Below are 16,567 nucleotides of genomic sequence, written 5' to 3'. Positions count from 1 at the left end.
ATGCCTAACTCCCCTTCATTTCAAGGGGAGTTAGGCACCGACATCCCCAAGAGGAGCTGGGCCTGCATTCTCCGAATGGTGGCAGGACGGGCGCTCTGCACGTGACTGCAGCCAGGACTCCAGCCCCAGTGGCCAGTCTTCCCAGGCCCCAGTGTCGAGAGAAGGGCTGGGCTGGTCCTGAGGCGCAGAGCCAGATGCGGCAGGGCCTGCCAGTCACCTCCGCCCGGGGCAGGTGACCTGGGTGGCGCGAGGCCCCCAGAGCTATTGGGGCTCAGCGCCAGGGCAGGGCACCAAAGGACCTACCGCAGAGAGGGGCGTCTCTGAAGAGCTGCTCCACATGGGTGAGGATGAACTCCACGACGATGGACTGCACCCGCACCTCCATGAAGGCAGCCGTGCCGTTGAACCCAGAGGCCTCGATGTCCTTAGACCTGGAGGGGAGGGACGGGGAGGCGTGGCTGAGCAGGTGAACGCTGCTGGAATCCGGCCCGCCTCTTCCCCTTGCACTCTGCCCGTTCCCTGCCACGGGGCAGAGATTCCAGGCAGGGGGGCACCCTTTGGCTTTGGGTTGGGGCTAGCGTTCTGCTAGAGGAGACCCGGTGCGCGTGGGGAGAGGAGCGCAAAGAAACGGGTGCAACTCGCCTGGGCGTTTGGAGGTCACGGGTTGGTGTCTCGGGGGAAAGTGGCAAGAGGGGGATGTCCTGTTAAAATGGTTTCCTCTCCCCTTCCCTCGCCAGCTCCCCCACACACCCATCTCCTGTCCCTATCTGCTCTCCCCGGCCTCACTTCCTCCCCATCTCACCGTCTCTCCAGGCTGGTGTCACACTCCATCCCCATCCCTCCCAGCTCCAGGCTCTATGGCACCGAGGCTGGTCCCCTTCCCCCAGGAACCCTCCTCCCTGCCTCTGACACTGCCTCAGCGTGCACAGCGTGACCAAAGCAACAGGCGTCCCTGGCGCCCCCTGGCTCTCACCTGAGCAGGTTGGGGGCCCAGACGATGGCCAGGTTCCTGGCATGCATGTTGGTCTGGGAGCTGTAGGAAGCCATGTGAACCAGATGTCTCATCAGAAACTCCAGGGTCCTACGGCAGCCAAGGCAAGAGAAGGAGACGCTCACATGAAGACAGCACGGCACGGAGGGGGGGGATTCAAAATTCTGGGCTGGAGACCGGTGGCGCACAGGGATGCCAGGCGGGATCAGGCCCATCTAGCCCAGTGTCCTGTCTCTGACAGCGGCCAGCACCAGGTGCAGCCGGGGCAGCTGTCACCACCACACAGCAGCGGCTGTGGGACAATCTGCCCCCATGGTCCCACCCTGGGCTCCAACAGTCAGAGATCGGTGATCGCTCTGGATCAGCGTTGCTCAAACTGGGGTCCTTGGACCCCTGGGGGTCCCTGAGGGTATTCCAGTGGGTCCGCGGGTACCGCTGATCAACTCCTCCCCCGCCGTCCCTCAACTCCTCCCCCTCCCTCTATTTCCCAGAGGCTACTGAAGCCAAACCAGGAGATTTTAGGCGTTAAAAGTCCAGTGGCCAGTGGGGCTAAGGCAGGCTCCGCGCCGCTCCCAGAAACGGCTGGCACGTCCCTGCAGCCCCTGTGTGGGGTGGGGGGGGGCATGGGGTCTCTGCACACAGCTCCCGCCCCGAGCGCTGACTCCGCAGCTCCCATTGGCCAGGAACTGCGGCCAATGGGAGCTGCAAGGGCGGTGCCTGCGAGCAAGGCGCAGAGACTGCTGGCTCCCTGCCTAGGAGCCACTGCTAGAGCCCACACCCCCTCCCGCACCCAAACTCCCTCCCAGAGCCCACACCCCCTCCCGCACCCAAACTCCCTCCCAGAGCCTGCACCCTGCACCCCCCCTGCCCCAGCCTGGTGAAAGTGAGTGAGGGTGGGGGAAAGCGAGCGACGGAGGGATGGGGGATGGAGTGAGCAGGGAGCAGGAAGAGGTGGGGCAGGGGCAGGGCCTGGGACTGAGCAGGGGGTCTTGGGGGATCTCCGAAAAATGTTAAGTCAAAATGGGGGTCCTCAGGTTGCGAAAGTTTGAGAACCGCTGCTCTGGATAGTCCTGTTGCCCAGATCCTGTCCAATCCCCCTGGGAATCTTGTTGAGTTCTGGGCATCAGTGACATCTTGTGGCAGCGAATTCCATAGGCCGATAACATGATGCATGAAAATGTATTTCCTTTTATCAGTTTGGGATTTCCCATCTTCCTGTGTCATTGCCTGTCCCTTGTTCTTGTGTTATGAGACTGGGCGAATGGAAACCCCCAGTCTCCCTTCTCTAGACTATTCAGTCCCCTCTCATTCATCCCCTCTCTAAACTAACAGGGTTGACCTCGTCAACACTTTTCATAGCAGAGTGTCTCCAGGTCCTGGATCATCCCAACGCCTTTGTCTGACCCCTCTAGTTCTGCACTGTCCCGTCTATGGCGGTGAGTCCAGGCCTGCACAGTACTGGACTGGCGGCGCTGAAGATGGCATGCCCTGTTTATCCACAGGACACACAGCCCCTGGTTTTTACCCAAGCCCCTCAGCTGGATCCTGGCCAATGGCAAATCCCCCTGGCAGAAGTTGTGGAGTGGCTCTTAAGGGACCACATACCAGTGGCAAAAGTTAAAGCAGCCCCTAGGCTGCTCTAATTTGCGTCAGGGCTGGCGCAGACCAGCACGCTGACCATGGGGTCAGACCCACTCTGCAGCCTGGTGCTGAGCGAAGGTCTGACACAGGAGAGACTCTGGCCCACAGAGAGTAGCAGCCACAGAGCCAGGTTCCCTCCCACTGCCCTGCCAACGGCTATCAATCCAGGCCTCGGCCCCATGGGCTGGCTCCACCTCGGTGACGTCTCTGCCTGAGCCAGCTGAGGGCGAAGGGGGCCATAGTCTCAGACACAAGACCCCGGCGGGGGAGACCCAGCCTCAGCTCCTGGAACATCTGCAGGCTCCTTTCCAGGGGCCAGCAGGAGGGGCGAGGCCTGGCTGGAGAGAGGCTGTGCTCGACATTGTCCTAGCTCCACTCCAGGGATCAAACTCCCGCTCACCCCGATGGAGGCGGACGCTGAGCGCAACGGACAATGCTGCCAAAGTGTGGGGAGCCCCCCAGCCTGCCGATCAGCAGCCGTGCTGCAGGGGCTGGCCACAGAGAGGAGAAGCCGGCCTCTCCACTCCCTGCTTGGCCAGAGAGCTCCTGGGCAACCCCGCTGCAGGCTCTCCTCTGACTGGATGGCCAAGGGGCTACACGGGCTGCAGGAGAGGGCAGGCTTTGCTGCCGGGGCGCTGCAGGCCGAGAGCCTCAGCTCCCCACTGGGCGACGTGCCCCCCCCGTATGATCTGCAGCACACGGTGGGATCAGCCAGAGCTCTCGGGCAGTGGGAGGGCCAGAGAGCAAGGGGCTGAGGCTGGGGCAGTGTGTGGCTGACCCAGGTGACTGCTGCTGATTGTTGTGACCGATATCGGGGTTGGGGTAAATTAGTCTGGGACCAACAGCCAGCGGGGAGCCCACACCACAGCCAGTGAAAGGCACCCGGCCGGCAGCCTGGAGAGTGCAGGATAAGGGCAGGCCAGGCAAGCGTGTTCCATCCCAGAATGCCCCAGCCCTGACCTGGAGGGGCCAGCCTGGGAGCAGAAGGGGAACTGGGTCCCCCATGGCCTGTGCCCTTCCAGCTCCAAAACTCAAGGGTTTTTTGTATGGCTGAGCCCAAGTAGCCCGGCCCTGGCTACCCCCGAGGCTTTTGCTCACACATCACGCTCACTCTGAGGGGTCTTGGGGTGGGCGGAGGGGTGAGGGTCACCCCCCCCCGCCCCCAGTACCTGTAGTGTGGGGATGGAAGCTCCTTCAGCACCTCTTTGATTTTCACCAGCCGTCCCTCCTCCATCTGTATGGCCACAGCATCCTGAGAGAAAAGCAAGAGTCATAAGAATGGCTAGACTGGGTCTGGACCAGCTAGCCCCATATTGTGTCTTCCGACAGTGGCCAATGCCAGGTGCCCCAGAGGGTATGAACAGAACAGGTAATCATCAAGTGATCCATTCCCTGTCACACATTTCCAGCTTCTGGCAAACAGAGGCTAGGGACACCATCCCTGCCCATCCTGGCTAATAGCCATTAATGGACCTATCCTCCAGGCACTTATCTAGTTCTTTATTGAACCCTATTATAGTCTTGGCCTTCACAACATCCCCTGGCAAGGAGTTCCACAGGTTGACTGTGCATTGTGTGAAGAAATACTTCCTTTTGCTTGTTTTAAACCCGCTGCCTATTAATTTCATTTGGTGACCCCTAGTTCTTGTGTTATGAGAAGGAGTAAATAACACTTCCTTATTTACTTTCTCCACCCCAGTCATGATTTTATAGATCTCTATCATATCCCCCCTTAGTCGTCTCTTTTCCAAACTGAACAGTCCCAGTCTTATTAATCTCTCCTCATACAGAAGCCGTTCCATACCCCTAATCATTTTTGTTGCCCTTTTCTGAACCGTTTCCAATTCCAATATATCTTTTTTGAGATGGGGCGACCACATCTGCACGCAGTATTCAAATGTGGGCGTACCACGGATTTAGATAGAGGCAATATGATATAGAGAGAGGAATCCAGACTTTTCTCTCCACTCCCCCTTCTCGGCCATCTCTCACCAGCGTCCTCACAGCACGTCCCAGGGTGGGGTTGGGGCGGCTGCAGGGTCCCACCAAGCCCAGCCCAGCCCTGGACCAAGGACAGAACCTAGGGCCGCCATGACTTTAGAGCAAGGCCATACAGAGCCTCACACCCGCTGCCCTGGAGCTCTGGGATCTTTCCTGTTTTCTGCTGATCCATCTCTATCCACTGCTCTCCGATCCAGAGACATGACCCGGGCCCCCCTGTTCCCCTCCATGGCTCACACCAGCCCGCCCAAGCCCTAGGGGGACCCAGCTGAGCTCAGCAAGTCGCTCCTATGGATAAGTCTACACTGGAGCTGGGGCTGAAAAACTGCCAGAATATACTCCAGCCCGGGACTCCAGCCAGGTACCTGGACAGCTAGCCCCTCGTGCCGTCAGTGCTGTCGCAGCCACACTGCTATTTTTAGTACACTAGCTTGTTCAGAGCTAGCTCGCGTACGTCTGCCCGGCTGGAAATGACACCAGCAGCTCTAGTGTAGACACACCCTTAGTCACAGGGGAGCCAATTTCGGCTTGGGTTGAGAACAAGGCTAAACAACCCAGCCTCCAACTGCTGCCTCTGGCGACGTCTGTTCCTCCCAGATGGGATCCAGGTGATTCTTGAGGGTCAGGGGCAGCTGAAAACGGAGGAAATTGGGGGTCCAGGTTTGGCAATGGAGCAGCAAGTTCTGTGGCTTTGACTGCAGCCTCCACCACCTCCAACCCCCTTCCAGCAGCCAGGGCTCTCCGGAGCTGGCCAGGCCTCTCTGCCTCACATGGAAAATGGCACCCTGCTGTTTGTGCAACGGTGTGACAGCAAATGCCCTGCCCCAGGTCGCAGGAGACGCTCCATCCACTCCCAGCTCCGGCAGGCCCAGCCCCGCTTCTCTAGAGAGGACACGAGCACCGTTATTTTCGTTTGTATTATGGGGCATCCAGAGGCCCCAGTCAGTCTCATCCTACTGAAATCCTTGTTATTAATCATTCATAGAATCATAGACTATCAGGGTTGGGAGGGACCTCAGGAGGTCATCTAGTCCAACCCCCTGCTCAAAGCAGGACCAATCCGCAACATTTATTGACTAGCGATCATTTCTATGGCACCCTTGGGAGCAGCCTGCACAGAGATACCGGCAGGGATTGAACTCACAAACGTTAGCCCCAAAACCGAGAGAGTCAGTAACAGATGGTTACAGTCCCTAGCACTGGCCATTAGAGGGCGACATGATCACACCCAGGGCACCAGCAACACATGGTCCTCTGCGGTGGTTTGAACAGGCCAATGTGCAGACTCCTTGCACCACAGCGTCCATTTCCTCTGCACTCCACGGCAGAGAGCAGCGCCCCTAGGGTAGGGGTGGGCAAACTACGGCCCGCGGGCTGAATCCCGCCCACCAGCATTTTAATCCAGCCCTCGAGCTCCAGCTGGGGAGCAGGGTCGGGGGCTTGTCCCGCTCCGGCTGGGGAGCAAGGTTGGGGGCCGCTCCACGCAGCTCCCAGAAGCAGCGGCATGGCCCCCCTCCGGCTCCTATGTGTAGGGGCAGCCAGGGGCCTCCGCTGTGCACGCTGCCCCTGCCCCAAGCGCTGCCCCTATAGCTCCCAATTGGACAGGAACCTCGGCCAATGGGAGCTGCAGGGCTGGTGCCTGAGGAAGGGGCAGCGCACAGAGCCCCCTCGCTGTGTCTCCACGTAGGAGCCAGAGAAGGAACATGCCGCTGCTTCCGGGAGCATCTTGAGGTAAGCACCTCCCGGAGCCTGCACCCCTGAGCCTCTCCCCATGCCCCAATCCCCACCCCCACCCCAGAGCCCACACCCCCAGACGGTGTCCTCACCACCCCACTCCCTCACCCCAGCCCGGAGCCCCCTTCTGCACTCTGAACTCCTCATATCTGGCCCCACCCCGGAGCCCGCATACCCAACCAGAGCCTTCATCCCCTCCCCCACCCCAACCCCAACCCCAATTTTGTGAGCATTCATGGCCCGCCATACAATTTCTATTCCCAGATGTGGCCCTCGGGCCAAAAAGTTTGCTTTACAGAGGCACTCAGGATTATTAGCTCCCATTTTAACAGAAGGGGAAACTGACTTACCACAGTTTAGCCCTTAGCAGGGCCAGGACTAGACCCCAGGTTTGCCGAGACTCATACTGATTTCCTAGCCACTAGGCCAGCCCTTGCTTTGTGCTAGCTGCACTCTCTGTCTACTGGCTGCATTTCCCTTAGATTGTAAGCTTTCGGGAGCCGGGCTTGCCTCTTTGTTAGATGTGTGTGAAATCTGGAGAACACTCATAGAATCATAGACTATCAGGGTTGGAACGGACCTCAGGAGATCATCTAGTCCAACCCTGGGCCAATCCCCAATTTTTGCCCCAGACTCCTAAATGGCCCCCTCAAGGATTGAACTTACAATCCTAGGTTTAGCAGGCCAATGCTCAAACCACTGAGCTATCCCTCCCTCCCTGCCTCTGGCTTGCTGGGTAACCCTGGGCACTGTTCCGTGCCTCGGTTTCCCCATGTGTAAAATGGGGATACTGATCCTGACCCTCCTTTGTAAAGCGTTTTGGGATCTACAAATGAAAAACACCACATAAGAACCAAAGATGATGAGAATGAAAATTAGTATCAGGGAAATAACATTAACCATAGCAAAATAATTTCCATTACTGCAGGGTCTAACTGCCTGTGGTTATTAGAATGGAAAGAATGTTAAAGATCACATGGACTGTCACTGTTCATGCCGGGCCGTGGCTTTTTGCGTTTCTCTAGCTCAGCTCACTGAGTTTCACTTTGGGGTCTAGGCAGTTTCAGTTTCCAGATCACTCGCCCAATGAGCGTCCAACTGTTCCACATGGCAGGTCACATTTGAATAGAGTCAGAAATTCTAGATTCATAGGTTCCAAAGTCAGAAGGAACCACTATAATCATCTACTCTGACCTCCTACGGGCCATGGGACTCCCCTGAACTAATTCCTGTTTGAATTATAGCTAGGGCCCTACCAAAGTCATGGTCAATTTCACGGTCATAGGATTTTAAAAATTGAAAATTTCATGATTTCAGCTATTTAAATCTGAAATCTCACGGCGTTGTAATTGTAGGGATCCTGACCCAAAAAGGAATTGGGGGCGGGGGTCGCAAGGTTATTGTAGGGGGAGGGGGATTCTGGTGCTACTGCTACCCTTACTTCTGCGCTGCTGCTGGCCGGCCACTGTCAGCAGCTGCTGCTCTCCAGCTGCCCAGCTCTGAAGGCAGTGCAGAAGTAAGGGTGGCAATACTGCGATCCCCCTAAAATAAGCTTGTGACCCCCCTGCTAAACGCTTTTGGACCCCCAATTTAAGAAACGCTGGTCTCCCCCATGAAATCTGTATTGTATAGGGTAAAATCACACACAAGACCAGATTTCATGGCCCATGATGCGTTTTTCATGGCCATGAATTTGGTAGGGCCCTAATTATAGCCGATCTTCTAGAAAAACCTCTAATCCTGGTTTTAAAATTGCCGGTGATGGAGAATCCGCCACAACCCTTAGGAAATTGATCCAATGGTTAATTCCTCACACTGTTAAAAATTTACACCTTATTTCCAGTCTGCATTTGTCTCATTTCAACACGGAGCCCCTGCCATCTGATTAGCACAGCCACAGCTGTGCCTCAACTTTTGGGGATTTTCTTTCCCCCCCACATGAACATTTCAGCAAAACCAACATGAATTCGAGAAAGCTTTCAGTGGCGCAGAATCTGCATAAAATTTCTCCCAGTTCTAAGCCTAACCCCTGCATAAGAACGTCCACACTGGGTCAGACCAATGGTCCATCTAGCTCAGTATCCTGTCTTCCAACAGTGGCCAGTGCCAGGTGCTTCAAAGGGAATGAGCAGAACATCCTCTGTGTGATCCAAGTGATCTATCCCCTCATCTATTCCCAGCTTCTGGCAAACAGAGGCTAGGGACACTTCAGAGCATGGGTTTGTATCTCTGCCCATCCCGGCTAATAGCCACTGATGGACTTATTCTCCATGAACTTATCTACAGTAGAACCTCAGAGTTACGGACACCTCGGGAATGGAGGCACAAGCCATAACGGGATGCTCCTCAGGGCGGACTGCTCGGAGTGGGGGCTCTGGATCTGAGGCTCCCCTCATAGCAATTGCTGGGCCCTTTCAGCAGGACCTAACTCAATCTGATTCTGTCCAAGAAGAGGACGCCCCAGCTATTGTGGGGCATTTCACTGGGAAGAAAACTTACCACAATCTCATCTGTCCCACAGCGGCAAGGGCTGCCCTTTCTCTGCTAAGGCTCACATCTGCTAAAGCACGGGTACTGAATGGAGCATGCACCCTGCCCACACGTGGGCCCCAGGGGAAACACAGAAACACCCTGATTTGCACACGCAAGTCAGAGCACACGCAGCTTCACCCATGCCCTGCTAGGAATTTGCCTGTCAGAGTGCTGCGGGGATGGGCAGGATGCCAGCTGCCGATGATTTAATTCCCAGTGCTTCACCGCTGTGAGGACCAAGGCGGACGTGAAATTGCCACAGCTGGTAGCCAAGACTGCTGGGTTCTGTCTTCACTGCACTACAGAGGCTGTTGCTCCCATCCACACACAAACCCTCTCACCCCCAGTTTGGTGGTACATTAAACTTAGGCTAGCTGGCACAGCTGGGGTACAGACTAAAGGCTGAGTGAGGTTTTCACTGGGGTTAGTAACCTGCCCACTTTGGAGTGTGGACGCAGGCTAAACCTCTTGAGTGCTGATAGCCCTCCTGCGTAGGATGACCAGACAACAAATGTGAAAAATTGGGACAGGGGTGGGAGGTAATAGAAGCCTATAAAAGAAAAAGACTCCAAAATTGGGACTGTCCCTATAAAATGGGGACATCTGGTCACCCTACTCCTGCGTCTTCCCACAATTCCCCCTGTGTGCCCAGAAGGACAGACAAGTTCTCCCACAATGCACCGGGAGCAAACCACTGCACTTAGTACTCACTGCCACGCTAAGACCCATGGGGTTCCCCCCCAAGCAGCCCCCCAGCGAGGGTGACACACACAGGGGAGTACAGAACAGGGCAGACACAGGCACTCGGGTCGGGCTCTGCAGTGCGGCTGCTCGCTCCGGCACTAGGCCGAGCCCAGGGCTCAGCCCCGGGTGCCGATCACTGGAGTTAGCACTGTGGAGGAGACATCCCCGGAAGGCAGATTGTAGGGCCAGACTCACAGCAAACTTGTCGTAGAGCTGGTAGGTGAGCAGGGGGTTGGGGAGCTCCCGGAAGTAGGCTTTGCAGAGGGAGCTGACGCAGTGGATGTCCTGCAGATACACATCTTTGTTGAGATCGGGGCAGCGGTCGCTGTCAAACTCCTGCCTGCGAACCAAGAGAGGGAGGAGAGTGATTGCACTGGCGAGCCTGGGGGAGATGAGACTGGGGAGCAGCTAGGGTTGCCAGCTGAGGTTGGACGTATTTCTGGAGGTTTCATCACATGACATCATCTTTAATGAAAGATCAGTCTTTGATTCCTGGAGACTCCAGGACAGGAGTGGCAGAAAAGTGTGTGAGTTGGGGGGAGGACTGGTGCCCGAACCGTGGCCCTGCTACTTCCCCCGAGGCCCCGCTCCCACACCGCCTCTTCCCCGCCAAGACCCCTGCTCATTCTTCTCCATCCCCTCCCCCCGACCCTCGCTCACCCTTATGACCGGTAAAAAGCAGGAGGGTCATGGCCCCCTGTCCCTGTTCCCGTGCTCCTGCTCCAGGACAGCCCTGGAGGGTTGGCAAACCTAGGAGCATGTGTTCACATCAGGGCTCCATGGGCCACATGCACAATCCACACACAGGCAAGGACACCCAGACCCAGTCCCCGCACGCCACTGGCTGGGGCCAGCCAAGTTCTCCCTGAGCCCTAAGACCTTGGTCCCCGTTTCTCTTTGTGCGCATCACACTGGAGCTGGCAGCGGGCGGGGGTCATATCCAGCTTGGGGAGACATACCTGCTCTCATGCTGTTGGAGCGAGTGCACTAAAACTTGCGGTGGAGCCGTGGTGGGATGGGCTCCCTGCCCTACCTACCAGCTCACCTGAAGCCCTAGGTACTCATCCCGCTGCTCGTTTCAGTGCGCTCGCTCAACCCGAGCTGGAAACGACACTGCCAGCTCCCATCCAGAGGCCCTCTTTGCCCTGTAGCGCTAGTCACCAAGCCAAGGCGTGACCGTCTCCCGGGACACCGGAAGCCACGTGAGCGAGTGCAGAATGCAGCTGCCCCCCGTGGTGTGAGTCCCCAGGGTCATGTAGCACCAACTGCCCCAGGACTGCCCAGGCTCCCTGTCTGCTCCGGGGGCAATTCCAGGTGATGACGAGGGGTCTGTCTAGACATGTCGACATCCCCGAGCTAGCTTTAATGTAGCTAGCTCGGGCCTCAGGAGCAGTGAAACCGCGGCAGCACGGGCTGCACAAGCCCACCTGAAACTCTGGGTAATTGCCCCGAGGTAGCTACGTCAAAGCTAGCTTGGGGCTATCTACATATGACACAAAGGCCTGGTGGTGCCAATGAGCAAAGCATTTCCTGTTCTTTGCAAGAAACTCCTGTCTCCGACCTGACAAACTCACTACACCTCAGGTTTCAGAGTAACAGCCATGTTAGTCTGTATTTGCAAAAAGAAAAGGAGTACTTGTGGCACCTTAGAGACTAACCAATTTATTTGAGCATGAGCTTTCGTGAGCTACAGCTCACTTCATCGGATACATACTGTGGAAACTGCAGAAGACATTATATACACAGAGACCATGAAACAATACCTCCTCCCACCCCACTCTCCTGCTGGTAATAGCTTATCTAAAGTGATCACTCTCCTTACAATGTGTATGATAATCAAGTTGGGCCTTTACCAGCACAAATCCAGGTTTTCTCCCCCCCCCCCCGCCCTCCAAAAACCACACACACAAACTCACTCTCCAGCAGGTGAAAACCTGGATTTGTGCTGGAAATGGCCCAACTTGATTATCATACACATTGTAAAGAGAGTGGTCACTTTGGATGGGCTATTACCAGCAGGAGAGTGAGTTTGTGTGGGGGCGGGCGGAGGGTGAGAAAACCTGGATCTGTGCTGGTAATGGCCCAACTTGATTATCATACACAGTGTAAGGAGAGTGATCACTTTAGATAAGCTATTACCAGCAGGAGAGTGGGGTGGGGGGAGGTATTGTTTCATGGTCTCTGTGTATATAATGTCTTCTGCAGTTTCCACAGTATGCATCCGATGAAGTGAGCTGTAGCTCATGAAAGCTCATGCTCAAATAAATTGGTTAGTCTCTAAGGTGCCACAAGTACTCCTTTTCTTTTCACTACACCTCAGACACCACTCTCATGGTATTTATCCACCAAGGGTAGCATGTGAGGTCTCTACTGAAAGCTTGTAATGTAACGATACTCCTAATCATTTCGAGATGTGCGTACAACTGATCATTAAGGAATAATGGAACTATATTGAAAACCATGCCTTGGAGGGAAATGGAGTCACCAGGGAATCATATGTCTTGGTGCGGGCCCGTTCCAGTCAGAGGAAGATGTTGCCCCTCCCTGGCTAGGCCATGACACAAGGTATCGCTCCATTGTCCACCATCCCAACAACCCAGAGAAGTCAATGGAAAACCATCAAAGGTAAACTATACACACTAAAGCCACGTGGAGGTGAAGAGGAGCGTGATACTGCCAGGAGGTCGCTCCATTTGGGAGTGAAGGCAAAAGACTGGTTAAGACACTCTGCAGCCATTCACTGAGGAGACGTTTTGTTGGGTGGGGATGTTTCAGGAAGGATTGGACCCCGGTTCCTGGGAAGCCACCCAGTTCTGCAACCATCTGAATTTTGCAGGGGGAAACCTACTTTATTGGCTAGGAAAGGGAACTATTAATAAGGGTGGGATCCAGGTCCCGTTTTATGATGTTTTGTATTGTAACCATCTGCTTCCAACACTCTCTCTTCTTTCTAGTGAAACTTCTGTTCTTTCTTAAATAAGAGTTTATTTCGGTTTATTACAAGTGGGCACAAATGCTGTGTGTTACACAGGAGCGATGATTTAAGGTAAAACTGGTAAAACTGGGTGCACTGCTTCTTTGGGGGTAGAGGATCTGGAATTTCTGTGAGTAGCCAGTGTCAAGGGCTGGACATCACAGGGGGACCCATCAAGCTGCCGATGCTTGAAGGGGATTAAGGGATTGGGGTGCACTTCTTATTAAGCTGCATAGCCTGAAGGACAGCGCTTGAGTGTCTGATGGCTGGTGGTGGTTAGAAGCTTACCCCCAGCTATCACTAGAGGCAGGGCACAAGAAGGTGACTCACAGACCAGGGTACCCCGAGAACCGTCAAAGTACCGGTCACATCCCGAGCCTGGAGCTGGGTGAAAATTTTTCAGCGGAGCAGTTGTCTGTCAGAAATTGTAGTTTCATCAAAATCTAAACATTGTGTGGGAACGTGTCAATTTCAAGGACATTTTCGATGGGAAAAAGTCAAAACAAACCATGGTCAGCTTCCTTGTTTCAGTAGGGAAAAAGTGTTTCATTTCAACATTCCCATTTCACTTTGATTTTTACTTTATACCAATATATTACTTTGTATCTATATGATACTTCATAACTAATATTATATTACCGGGCAGAGGTTTTCAAACTTTTTTCATTTGCGGACCCCTACAAAATTTCAAATGGAGATGCGGACCCCTATGGAAATCTTAGACACAGTCTGCGGACCCCCAGGTATCCACAGGCCACAGGTTGAAAACCACTGTTATAGGGTTTTGACGTTAACCAAAAGAAAAAATGTTACCTGACTGAAACTCAACATTTCAACAGTAGCAACATGAAACATTTCGCTAGCTCCAGATTGGGGGTTTTTTTTAGACTTTTCATCTGAGGGAAATTTCAAAATTTCAGCTTTTCATTCCAATTCGGAGCAAAAACCAATTTTGAAATGTCAGAATTTCCTGTGGAACAGAAATCCCAGTTCCCAGCCAGCTCTGATGATCTCTAAAGCCCTGCAATGTCTGGGACCCAGTTCTAACTGTGCTTCGTCCCCACAGTTCAGATCAGCTGGGACTCAAATAACAGGCCCTAGATTTGCATTCTCAGAGGGGCTGTCTTAGCTTTGCAATCTGCTTCCTCCACAGCTCTGCAGGAGTCTGAGTCTGTTTGACATTCAGAGCACAGGGTAAAGGTTTGGCTTTTCCCCCAGTCTTTTGTCCTTCGGGGCAAATTTGAGGCTGATCTGTATTTTACTGCTGGATGTGAGTTTTCCAAGGTTGAGACGACCTGCAAGTGAGGTGTGTTGTTTTATGAAATACTGTTCAGTGCCTAGAGGTGTGTTATGGGAGATTTCAGGGAAGAAAGAAAGAAAGAAAGAGCTCAGCACCTTTAAAAATTCCTAGATCATAGAGTTTAAGGCCATTAGAGCATCTTGTCTGACCCCCTGTATTACACAGACCAGAGCATTTCACCCAGTTACCTGTATATTGGGCCCAATACGTTGTGTCTGACTATGGTGTATCTCCCAGAAAGGCAGCCTGGCTGGATTTGAAGACAACAAGAGATGGGGAATCCCCCACTTCACTCGGGAGTTTCAAACTGGCCCTTCTAGGCAGGTCCCTAGATGTGCATGTAGGAGCTTTGGGCACCCAGCTTTGAAACGTTCACCCACTGCTTTTAATGAAGGGCCCCTCAGAGCCACGTGTTGTGTCACAGATGCCACGAGTGTGTCAGACACATGGGAAGCCCCCCCACTTGTCCCCCACACATGCGCAAGTGTCCCCTCCAATCAGAGGCATTTTCAGCCCCTGTCCTTACCTCAGCTTCTGGATGTTTGAGGAGACCCCGGAGAGTCTGTATATCCCGTCCACAATGCCGTGCTGCTCGACAAACTCGGTGCAGCTCCTCAGCACCTGGGGGACTGGGGGGAGAGAGGAGAGTCAGCCAGAGCTCGGCAGCAAATCTGGGGGGGAAGACTGGAGCCACGAAATGGCCAGAGCCCCAAGCTCTTCTCTTCTGGAGCGGGGCAAGTCTGCTGCGATGTCCCCCTTTCATTCCTCCTCCCCAGCAGAGACGCGTGACGTCTTGCTGTAAAGTGGGCAGCTGGGGAGGAGTTTCCACCTCTCCGGGCCTCGGGGCCCAGCCACAGCTGTCAGACCCACGCTGATCTCCCAAGGGAGGTTGGATTCTCTAGAGGGGTGCAGTAGCAGCAGGCAACCACCAGGAGGAGACCACTAATGTGGGGCTGTGGAGTTAATGAGGAACAGCTAATCTGCTTTAAATTGACACCTGACCTTACTCCAGATTAATTTTCCTGTGTAGACAAATTCCTGGCTGCAGGAGCTCTAAGAGGCAGCTGCCCAGGGCATCACAGCAAAAAGGCCCTGGCTGGGAGAGCTCCAGGGGCAGTCACCATGGAGCCAGTGCTGAGCTGGGGCTGGGGAGTTTCTGCCCCCAGGCTCCCCGAAAGGCAGACTCTGCTCCAATTCAGTCCTGTGCGGCGAGGGTGGGTGGCCCCCCAGAATCCTTTGTTCTGACTGTCCTGAGCCCTCCTTGCAAAGGATTCTGGGAAGCATTTGGAAAATAACCGCCCCTGCCTCACAGGAACCAGCAGACCTGGGGGGCACCCTGCCGGATGAGGGAAGGGGGCCGGGGGTGGGGTCTGGAGATGGCTAGCAGGGAGAGAGCAGCAAGTGTTCACGGTTCACCCCTGCACCCCAGTCCCTGCAGTCCTCGGAGAGCAGGCCTGGGAGCAGGGTTCCATGTGGACTGTAGCACCTGTCACACCTGAGCTCAGCCACCCTAGCGGGACCTGCCTGCCTCTGCCCGGGGCAGCCTCACAGTTCTCAGCCATGCACGGCTCCACTCCCGCACAGCGTCTCCCTGCTCCAACACCAGGGCTGCTCCTGGGGGGTCTCATGGCCTCACTGGAAACCCGCTGCTCCCCGCCTTCTGTGTCCTGCGCTGCATGGGTTGAAGGGGTGTGTGTGTGTGTGTGTGTGTGTGTGTGTGTGAGACCATTGCCCCCTGTTGGCTGGGATTAGAATGGCATGTCCAGGCCTTACAAGGCTAAGGGATGACATTAGCTATTCTGTGTGCGTGAGCGTGACCAGTCACTTACTTGACCCTGTGCCTCAGTTTCCCATCTGTGTAATGTCCATTTAGATTCTTTTGGGAGCTGTCACTTATATGTATGTGCAGCTCCTAGCGCTGCAATTCAGTTGGGGCCTCTACCATAAAATAACTAACAAATTGTAACAATGTACTCATTGCAGTTACCATGGAAATGCATGGATTCTGTCTTGCGCTCTGCATCACATGCATGGCTGTACCTAGGGTGCAGACCCCTCCCTACCCCTCCCCCCCCCCAGATCCTGCTTATGGGGACCTTTCAGTACAGTGGATGGGCATTAAGTGAAAAAGGAACAAATCTGCGTCAGCTGGCTTGGTCTCTGGTTGGGGAGATTTGACTGGGTGGAGTCACCGGCCGATTTCATTTCTTCACCACACACAGGAAATGAAATGCACTCCCAGTGTGCGGTGTGAAATCGCTGTGCTCAGCCAGCGTGCACGCGCGCGCGTGTGTGTGTGCTGGCAAAGGGGCTAGCGACACAAAAAGGGTGAGACACCCATTACCTTTATTCAGAAGCTGCATTGACTCAGCTTAAACCAGTTTCAAAACCCTTTCTAGTTAAACTGGTGCAAATTCGTGTGTGGATGTCCTTGTATCAGTTTAAAACTGCTCACAGCGGTGTTGTGACCGTACATTTACCAGCCCAAGGTACCCCAATATGTCAGGTTTAAATCAATCTACAAGCAACCACACACAACTGTGCACGAATTCCCAGTCTCGCGATATTTGGTGTCTTAAAGCTCCAGCGGCTGGAGTCAGGGGATTGCATGAAGATCTCAGCTTTCATGCAAAAATTCCTAGGTTCTTTA

The 16,567-nt window shown here is 54.5% G+C and overlaps 1 protein-coding gene across 1 annotated transcript in view; it reads right to left on the bottom strand.

The window, feature by feature from the left end:
* The window catches only part of ARHGAP30 (Rho GTPase activating protein 30), a 48,437-nt gene that overhangs the window by 24,030 nt on the left and 7,840 nt on the right, over positions 1-16,567 (bottom strand). Inside the window, exons 2-6 of the mRNA XM_074938281.1 lie at positions 14,444-14,546; positions 9,839-9,983; positions 3,802-3,884; positions 974-1,081; positions 304-431 (exon numbers count right to left, since the gene is read on the bottom strand). Of these exons, the coding sequence (XP_074794382.1) occupies positions 304-431; positions 974-1,081; positions 3,802-3,884; positions 9,839-9,983; positions 14,444-14,546 (567 nt within the window). The remainder of the gene's footprint in view (positions 1-303; positions 432-973; positions 1,082-3,801; positions 3,885-9,838; positions 9,984-14,443; positions 14,547-16,567) is intronic.

Source organism: Natator depressus, chromosome 24 (genome assembly GCF_965152275.1).
Source record: "Natator depressus isolate rNatDep1 chromosome 24, rNatDep2.hap1, whole genome shotgun sequence".
NCBI classification, from domain to species: domain Eukaryota; kingdom Metazoa; phylum Chordata; order Testudines; family Cheloniidae; genus Natator; species Natator depressus.
The sequence above is the reverse complement of the archived record's forward strand: the minus strand, read 5'-3'. Positions and strand labels throughout refer to the sequence as shown.